Source organism: Fistularia commersonii, chromosome 32 (genome assembly GCF_037954325.1).
Source record: "Fistularia commersonii isolate RoL2024-O1a breed Wild chromosome 32, RoL_Fcom_v1.0, whole genome shotgun sequence".
In the NCBI taxonomy this organism is placed as follows: Eukaryota; Metazoa; Chordata; class Actinopteri; order Syngnathiformes; family Fistulariidae; genus Fistularia; species Fistularia commersonii.
In genome coordinates this window covers 4,280,105-4,290,013 of record NC_141315.1, presented here as the reverse complement: position 1 = coordinate 4,290,013, position 9,909 = coordinate 4,280,105, and the positions used below count along the sequence as shown (strand labels likewise).

Sequence of the window (9,909 nt, the reverse complement as noted above, 5' to 3'; positions counted from 1 at the left end):
ACGAATTGTTCACTACCTCCGAGTCAATTTACTGACTCATGAGTCACGATTCCACATCTCTGTTCACCGACTCACAAGTAGCCTTACGAAAAACTAATCATGAAGCCACAAATAAATAAAAGAATGGGCGATGAATGAATTCTTGCTTTCCCGAATTCGTCACTGTGACTTTAACATTCGTTTCTTCATTTTGTACATTGTTGATCTATTCAAATGCTGCAGTGTTGGTTATCATTGTCTTTTTGCGCGGTTTTGTTTAAATTCACAGACATTTTGGAGAGAAAAAAACATTTCTAATGACTCGGTGACCCAAAAGCCCAATTTTGTCCGGTGAATCACTAAAAAGAATCGAGTTTTCGATCACTAACAACAACGGGGCAAAGGTTACTGTCTGAAACGGAGGGCGGAGGCAGCGAAGACTGACGGAGGACACACCCATCCCCTCCTTTTTCTACCCTCTCACGTCGAACTCTTCCTGGATCAGAAGCTCGTCCCTGCGAAGTAAGTCACTCATAATCTTCTTGTGTCTAATACCACCGGAGTTGGTTTTACACATATATATTTAGAATTACTGTTAGCATCGTGTGTTTGCGCGGGCCCTTGATCCGAGATAGCCTCGTCTGATAAAGCAATGCAGCTCTGTAATGTCGCGATGTTTAACGAGACCCATCGCGCGATCCTCAGGCTCTTTTTCACCGATGTTGCTAACAGTCTCGCTCACTGCTGATGCTAGGTGCTAACTTCTCCCCTTCTAGAGTGTTACGTAATTTCATCCAACCTCAATGTAGGGTGACTCAAACTTCCCGACATGCCATGAGTTAAACGCATGACGTTTCACCTGTTATATTCATGAAAACGCTATCGCATAACTAGCGTGTTTGAAAATAATGTTTGTGCAAAGGGATGGAAATAGAAGCGAAACGTGAAGCGAAACGTGATGGCACATCTGGGCTGAGGCATTGAGGAACCACGGGCCCGAGATGCTGTACGGACACATTCTATTGCACTTGATGACGTGCGTACAGTCCGAGAAGACTTAGCTTAGAAATGGGCGTGCGGCGGTGTTTTAAAATATATCTGCTTTTCTAAATCCGATTATACGACATCCACATTATAATTTCACAAGATTTTTGTGATGGGTTAGTTGACAACCTGGAATTTCTTTGGCGTTGTAAGAAAGCAATGCTGATGAACATGTCGCAATTCTTACCTTTAATATATATATTATCGACGGCTAAACATATTTTATTGTACTCAAGTAAATGGCAGACAAGCTCGCCTACAACTAGGTCGTAAACTTTTGAAGTTCTGCAAAAACATCTTGTATTTCCTACGAAACTTGAATGCCTCATGAGTACAGACAGCATTAAGTTAGAATCGAGTGTGATAGGTTAGAAAGTTTGATATATTCCATCATAACATCAATGTCATGAGTGCAGTATCCGCTTTGGCTTCGGAAAAATAACAAAAAAGCCATAAAGCTACGTTTGCGTGAAGTGAAGTAGTAATGCGTATGTATATATACATAGTGTAGCGAGTCGTGAATGTTGGGGTTTATATTGATGCTTGTTTTCTGTGTGATTCAGGGGTTGTTGGGAATTATGTGGGTTTGGTTTGGGGTGCAATAAATTCTGTCTTTTTTTTAACCTGGAATTGAGCAGGAACAATTAGTTATATTGCTGGCTTGTGTGGCATCTCTCTCTCTCTCTCTCTCTCTCTCTCTCTCTCTCTCTCTCTCTCTCTCTCTCTCTCTCTCTCTCTCTCTCTCTCTCTCTCTATATATATATATACTCGCTGTTTTAAATTTAAATTCATTTCTCCAAAATAAACACATCTAACACATTACTGCAATGATAGCATTCTGAAAGTAGCTCAACTTCTGGTTTCTTAAATGCATATTGCTCTGGTTCAATGATAGAAAATATTTCTTGCAGAAAAATAAATAAGTAATTCCAGCAAATATATAGAAGACAACCCTGGGAGAAAAAAAACTTCTAATTTAATGAAACTTGTGGCAACACTCCTGCTTCTACTTAGTGTATTGCAATGTTCATGTTCACTGTGGTAGCTGTTGTTAAATGGGAAGTAAGACAGGCAATAAGCTAATGTGTAAGAATGGTATGCGAAAGAGCAAAAGAGTTTATTGTTAAAGCTTCCAGGAGAGATTGAAGAAATAGTTTGAAAAATCATGGATAGAAAAACTGTTAGTAAGTTTAAAAAAAACAAACAGCGAGTTTTCCATTTTATTGGATATATTTGGAGAATATTTCAGAAATGCTTTGAGTAAATCAACTCATTTGTTTCTTTTCTAATTTTTACCAAACACATGGGTAATTGTTTCAGAACCTGAAGCCCATGTTCATGTATTTATCACATCTAGAGAAAGCTGGCCTTAATAGGGTCATCCTGACACTGGTATTTCATGGTCTGAAAGTTATATTGTTAAGTGGAATCACAATGACAACTGTTTTCACATGAATAAATGTCAGATGGTTGATTATCCACATACATCAATGTAACAGGCCACAACTTCATCACCCTTACAGTTTCTGAAGATGAGCTACCCTGGATACCCTAATCAGTCTGGTGGATACCCACCGCAGGCAGGGGGCGGCTACCCACCTCAACAAGGGGCATATCCACCAGGAGCGGGCGGATATCCGCCAGGAGCGGGTGGCTACCCACCAGCAATGGGTGGCTACCCTCCTGCAGGAGGGGGCTACCCTCCTTCTGCAGGTGGCTATCCCCCACAGGGTGGTGGATACCCTCCCGCAGCGGGTGGATACCCTCCTGCAGCGGGAGGTTACCCTCCAGCAGCAGGGGGCTATCCTCCGGCGGCTGGCGGCTACCCCCCTCAATCCGGAGGCTTTCCTCCTGCAGGAGGTTACCAACCTCCACCTGGAGCCGGAGGCTATCCATCCATGCCTCCGTCAGGTAAGACTGGCAGACTGTTAAATGGAGATTTGCAGCATAGTTTCCCTATACACAACACAGAATTGAGGACTTTGTGTTTCATGTCAATAAATTGTCAGGAGGTGGCTGGGGTGCTGCACCAGGAGGCTATGGAGCGGTATTTATATATTTTTATCTTTGCCTTTTCACTGTCATGTTATTAACAACACATTGAATGAATCAAGTTTACTTAAATCACCCTATCTTGTCCAGCAGCACAGCCCAAGTTGCTTTGTATCATGTTATTCACCAGCACTAACAGCTGTCTTCTGTCTGTAGCCGGGAGGGGCACAACAAGGATTCTCAGGGGGGCCTGGCCCTGCCCCAAGCCAACCTATGCCAAATTACCCAGGAGCCCCTGCTTCTAACCCCTCAATGCCTGGATATGGAAGTGGAGTTCCATCCAATCCACAGGCACCCGCCATACCGGTGAGATTAATATAACTTCATTATGGGATTTCTAAGAATCTTTGTTCCAATGCTGATATAGCAAATCATACTTTTGCTCATATATGATACTCACTTAGTTACTTATCGTACATTTGTTCTGAATTAGAAAGGTTACAGGGGCTCCCTTAAGGACTTTCCGGGGGCCGATCCTCTGAGGGATGTTGAAGTTCTCCGAAAGGCTATGAAGGGCTTTGGTTAGTAAATGGTGTTTGCATTACTCTAACCTCATGAAAATACTCCAAACCATAGATGTGTCAGAGTTTTGCTCATCTGCCATTTTTGAAACTGTTTAAACAGGCACTGATGAAAATGCCATTATTGAACTACTGGGAAGTCGTACCAATAAGCAGAGGGTGCCAATGGTTGCGGCCTATAAAACAACTTATGGAAAGGTATGTTTTCTCATACCCAGAGTAGAATAGAGGTATTAATAGGATAAAAGTTTAATGACATCGACATGTATGTCTATATTTTAAGATTAGTTGAATCAGGCTGTGCTTCCTTCCCTTTATTCCCATACTTGCAAAGCCAGCAGGCAGCAGTCAGCTGTCTTATTAAGCTCCTTTTAAACTCTGGAATTTATTTGTAATGTGTCTCTGGCATGTTGTTTCTCTACAACTGATGCAGTATCATGATACATATTGATATAGTTGTAACCTTTTTTTATCCGGATGAGCCTAACTTCCTCTTTTTCATTGGTTTTGTTTTGACTGTTAAAAATTCTTTGTTGGTCTGTTGCTTGTCATGTCATCCCTCTGTCATTTTTTTATCTGTGTTTTCGGCAGGATTTAATTCGTGATCTGAAGTCTGAGCTCACTGGAAATTTTGAGAATCTGGTCCTTGCCATGTTGATGAGCCCTGCATACTTTGATGCGGCTGAACTCAGAGAGGCTATAAAGGTTGCAGGCTTTTGTTGTTTGCTCAACCTTACATCAGTTTTAGGTTTTGCACTCCAGTCCACATTACATGATTCATCATGTTAAAGGGCAATGAAAACCTTGTACTTATTCAGGGCATGAGATAACATACACTTGCAATATTTTATTAATTTTTTTTCATTCTTGTTTACCGCTTTTGTATTGTAGGGTGCTGGAACTGACGAAGCCTGTCTGATCGAGATTCTCTCATCACGCACCAATGCAGAGATTAATGAAATCACAAAAGTCTACAAAGCAGGTTAGTATTGACTTCTTCATACTTCCAAAAAAAGAGTCCCCTGACAATGTGTGGGAAAAAATGTGAATTTCAAGTTCCTATACTATTTAAAATTCACATTCAAGCTGAGGTCAGATTCTGTTACATTTTCAATTAGATTATTGTAATTTCATCAAATATATTTCAATATCAATGTAAAGCTTGAATGACTTGTTTCAGCTTATCAAGCCTAACATATAAAGGATTCCTTTTCCCTCAATATATATTCCAACTGACCCTTTGACAGGCCACGTTCTCCACCTATGATATAACACTGTTCTAAACATTTGATTGCTTTGCCGTGCGTAGTGAAGGTTTATTTGTTTCCCCAGCACATCAATATCCAGTGTCAGAATGTTACAAGCTTTTGTTGCATTCTGACATCTGTATTTGTGGCACTTAAATACTTGTTGGTTTTGTTTTTTTTAATTAAAATTTGTATTAGTTGAAATCTAATTTTATTAAAAAATCCATCATACTAATTCCATTAAATGAGCTTTTAAAAATACTCAGGGAGACTGAATAAAAACTTCCTGCATTGAACGAGGAATGAAAGACACTCAGCCCTTGAGATATCCCTGCTCTTACAGTTTGTCATTTTGAGATCGATAAAGTGTAATGTAGTGTAGTGTGGTTTAGTATAGCTACATAATGCTTGTTCTGCTTGGAGCATTTTTAAAATATGTCACTCAAATTTTTCAAAATCTGGAAAGTTTGACATGATTTTTTTCAGCATTTCTTCAAGTCTGGTCAGTGTTGGCTTCTCCCCTGACATAGCATTCACAAAGCTGCTGCGATAAATCTGCTGTCAATAAGCTTAATCCAAAAAAAACAAATAACAGAATAGGCCAATATTAAAATCAATAATAAAATCAACAATTGATAAAGAATATTATCCTTTTGCCCTCCAGTGTCTTTTTATTATGTCCCTTAAATTTTAAAAGCAGGGCATGTACTAAATTGTCTTCTTTGGATGTTCTTTTCTTGTTGACCGTTGACATGGTGAACTGGTCCATAACGAAATACAAATTGTATGCAAATGATTTGATTGACCTCAAAAAGTTGCATCTACTCTTTGCAGAGTATGGGAAAACCCTGGAAGATGCCATCAGCAGCGATACTTCTGGTCATTTCCGCAGACTCCTAGTTTCTCTCTGTCAGGTAAACACTAAACATTTATCAGTTGATTCAATATACCCCTCAAGAAATAAAAGCTCGACAAATGAAAAGAGTGTATTGAACTATACGGATAGACTCTTCCTGTGTAATTTTTAAAAATAAAAGCAAAATGTTTTCTTTCCAGGGAAATCGTGACGAAAAGGTGACTGTTGACCTGTCTCTGGCTAAACAGGATGCCCAGGTAACTGTTAACAATTGTGGCTATCATGTAGCCATATCAGAAAATGAACAATAAGCCTTGTTGATTTCCTTCCTCTGTTTCAATTTTGATTTTTTCTTTATGACAGAAACTGTATGCTGCAGGAGAGAATAAAGTAGGAACTGATGAATCTCAGTTCAATGCCATCCTATGTGCTCGCAGCAAGCCACACCTCCAGGCAGGTGAGTAAACTCAACACGCCTGTGCTTGTACCTCAAGATAATTTTTTTTTTTCTCACGGTTCTTTTTTTTTTTTAGAATCCCCCTCTTGACAGTGAAAGAAATAACAGCACCATTTCCACATGATTCTCATGTTAAATTTTACAAACTTAAATATCTCTCCTATAATTCTTGTCGTTACCAGTCTTCCGGGAGTACCAACAGATGTGTGGTAAAGACATCGAGAAGAGTATCTGTGGGGAAATGTCTGGCAATCTGGAGTCTGGCATGGTGGCTGTGGGTATGTACTTCTTGTGACCCTTTTAAACTTCAAATGGTTCTCTGAAAATAATATTGCTTCAAACATTCACTCTGATTGAGTTTCCCAGAGATTTTTTTTGTATGTATTCAAGAGAAAAATATAAATATCCTAAAAATGCTGTCATTGTTCAAATCATACTTGAAACATGAAATATAAACCCTCCTTGTTCTCTGGTTAAAGAAATTACATGAGCTATTTTGTCTACTTTATGCTAAATATATGTATCTATATTCACATATTGTGAAATGCCAAACAGCGATACCTATTTTTTCCTCCCAGTGAGATGCATCAAGAACACCCCTGTCTACTTTGCAGAAAGGCTGCATAAGGCCATGCAGGTATCCTGTATCTTTATTGTCAGAAATTATTAGTATGTTCGTTGTTACTGAGCGAGTCGATGTGCGGTAATTTCCATGTCATACTGTCATATTGACAGGGAGCAGGGACCAAAGACAGAACCCTGATCCGCATCATGGTGTCTCGCTCTGAGATTGATATGCTCGACATCAGAGAGGCATATGTGAAAGCGTATGGAAAATCATTGTATACTCACATCTCAGTAAGTCACTTTAATCCCCCTTTTTGTAGTGTTTCAGTGACAATTGCCTCTTTGTTTTGGGTTCATTGAAATTCACACTGACCTGACCTCTTGCCAGGGTGATACTTCTGGGGACTACAAGAAGCTGCTGCTGAAGCTGTGTGGAGGTAGTGACTGAACTGCAAGGAAAACAATCTCATAAGAAGTCACGACAGGGCTGGAAAAATGACTTCCAAATCAAAATCACTATTTTTTTTTTTTTTAATTAACTTGACCTCGATTACAGGTTTTTGAGGATTACTATTCTTATATATTTTTGATAGTTTTCCAGCATTTGATGTATATTTGTCAGTGTCCTCACAGAATCCAAAATGAGTCCTCAAATTAGAAATAATGTTACTTATTAGATACAAGGTGCTTGGGCTCAGACCTATTTGCTGACTTAGTGTTGACCTCTCTTTATCTACAAACTGCTCTGCTTTGAGCGAGAATACTTTAGATTACTTGGACTGGATGGGACCACTGGACTAATTATGATCAATGACATGAGGAAAATTACATTTGGCTCCGGGTCCAAAGAGTCTTTTTCAACACAATGTTTGTTAATTTCCAGCCCTAAGACAATATATATAAATATATATATACCCACTTGGAAACAATGATATCAGACCTTAAATAATGTCTGATGCATGTAGATTTCATATCACTAGTGTCACTTGGCATATTTTTTTGATTGTTCTCAGAGAAATTGTTATCGTAGATATTACCATAGTCTTTATTGATAGTTTTATTATTACAATCAAAAAGTGGGGGGTAAAATTTTCATTCACAATAATCAACAATACTAAACTGTACTAACCACAAAGCAATAGTGCTTCAATTATCCAACACGATTTTTAAATCAAGCAATGCAAATACTAAAAAATGTAATAATTGAGAGTAGTTATCTGATATATAAAATACATGTAAAAGAGCACTTTTGGTGTATTTGTAAAAAAAAAAAAAGTAGTGTTACTGAGGTCCAGAGTTAACCATACCATACGAAGCATTTCAACACTCAAATATATTCAAATCTATTTGAAATTTTAAAACAAAGGAGATTATCATTCACTCATGCTTTAATAACTATTCAATATAAGAATTGCCTTTATATAAGCTTTGTAAAAGCCTTGGTCTTGAAATTTAATATTTCTTGAGTGTTCTAGTATTTCAAAGGACAGTGTGTTGCTTTCAATGTTGCCTTCAAACAGCTAAAATAACAGTGCTATGCAAATTGTTTTGTGTCTGTCGGTGTTTCATTGTGGTTTTATCTTGATTGCAATTATAATTATACAGCCATAGACATAAAGTTCTTGCATAACTTGGTTCTCAATACTTTGTTAACGTTTTCTGTCGATCTCTCACTGGTCTGTATATTTTTCTACCAGTAGAGGGCTCTTGTTTCATATGAAGAATCATTTGTCATGAATTTGCCGTTCTTACTGATTTAAAGCTGAATGAATGTCTATCGCACTAAATCGACTTTGCTGTCAACCTAGTAAAATTATATGCCTTGAAAATTATTGTATTTGTTTTATGTTTCCTTGTATTAGACTGATAGTCAAATGCCTCCCTGCACTTCTGAAACCATCTTCATTCAAAAACATTAAGGCATAGCCATATGGTCTTTGTGGATCGCATCATTACGTGTTCCTGAAACAATGAGTTTGAATTTGTTTAGCCCACAACTACACAAAATGAGCATTTCAAAACTAGTCTCAGCTTCACCATTACAGCCTAATTGGGCAGATGAGCCAACTTTTCCGTTTCAGTCCAGTATGAGCTGCATGTTTTTATTAAGGTGAGAGGAATGTGCTTTACATAAATGATACCTTTGTGTGCTCTGTCATCTGAAGGGGGATAAAATGATTTTTTTTTCCCCTCTGCAGAAAAAGTAATATACCTCAAAAAGCTGTTCCCAAGGCTATAAATAGTATCCATATTGGAGGCATGGATGTCCTTAAGTCTTCTCTCTGTTGTGCACACTAGCCGCAGAGTGCAGCCTCAGAGGGAATTGGAAGAGGAGACGAATGACTTCACTAAGCCTCCCTTCTTGTACACCTTTTCGCTTCACTATTCACATATATGGCCAAAATGAAAAGCCAGACTAGACAAAAAGAGATTAATATTTAATGTCGATATTTGTGCATTTTTTTTCAAAGCAGACAAATTGCCATTATACCCTGTCAAATATTTGGGTCAAAAGGAAATCAGAGTGTCCGTCCATTTGCAGGCTTTTATACCATGAGACGGAGACCTCTTCTTGATCCTGATTTCAAGACAAAGTGTTTAATTATTGACATGGGGATGTGAAAGCTTGGGACTGAGCAATCTCTGACTAAATCACACTTACCACACACAGGCACACAAACACTCTAGGTACCATAGTTGGATTAGAGATGTCAGACACATGTTAAAACGTGAGTGTTTATCAATAACATCACAATAATAATGGTTGTGCGTTGAAGACAAAATTGGTGAGTCAGACTTTGATAACCTTTTTTGTACTAAATTTGTGTTATATCCCTCACTTTATTATCCCCTGATGAGTTACACACCTTCATTTGACCTAGACCTGTGCCTACTCCCAGCCTTAGCACCTATACACCCAAAACTCCTCACAATTGAAGAAAGCTTGTGGATGAGTAGACAAAACTGAATATGCTCTGTCACCACAACAAGATCGGACAATAAAAATACATAACCAGGATGACTGGGAACCTTTACAGACACATCATGTTACATAATGTGCTTTATTGAGTATATATGAAATGATTTAAAAAATTTTGGTTTATCAATGCCTGTTTTAAATACTTTGATTTGGTTGATTAACTGCAAGAATGACAGATTGCTTATATGAGTTTTACACATGCTTAT

The 9,909-nt window shown here is 38.3% G+C and overlaps 1 protein-coding gene across 1 annotated transcript; it reads left to right on the top strand.

The window, feature by feature from the left end:
* Positions 1–374: 374 nt before the first annotated feature.
* Positions 375–8,552, top strand: anxa11b (annexin A11b). The gene is made up of 15 exons (XM_086139447.1): positions 375–501; positions 2,547–2,934; positions 3,033–3,070; positions 3,232–3,381; positions 3,509–3,596; positions 3,700–3,794; positions 4,188–4,301; positions 4,488–4,578; positions 5,678–5,757; positions 5,900–5,956; positions 6,063–6,156; positions 6,339–6,434; positions 6,735–6,793; positions 6,892–7,014; positions 7,112–8,552. The coding sequence occupies exons 2-15, from the start codon at positions 2,556–2,558 to the stop codon at positions 7,169–7,171; spliced, it is 1,524 nt and encodes a 507-aa protein (XP_085995573.1). The 5' UTR covers positions 375–501; positions 2,547–2,555; the 3' UTR covers positions 7,172–8,552.
* The last annotated feature ends 1,357 nt before the right edge of the window (positions 8,553–9,909 follow it).

Excerpts from the sequence above, each read along its gene's own strand:
- anxa11b (XM_086139447.1), top strand. The coding sequence starts at position 2,556 with ATGAGCTACCCTGGATACCCTAATCAGTCTGGTGGATACCCACCGCAG. Across the intron at positions 4,579-5,677 it reads CACAAAAGTCTACAAAGCAG|AGTATGGGAAAACCCTGGAA; the intron begins GTTAGTATTGAC and ends TACTCTTTGCAG. Across the intron at positions 5,758-5,899 it reads TCCTAGTTTCTCTCTGTCAG|GGAAATCGTGACGAAAAGGT; the intron begins GTAAACACTAAA and ends TTTTCTTTCCAG.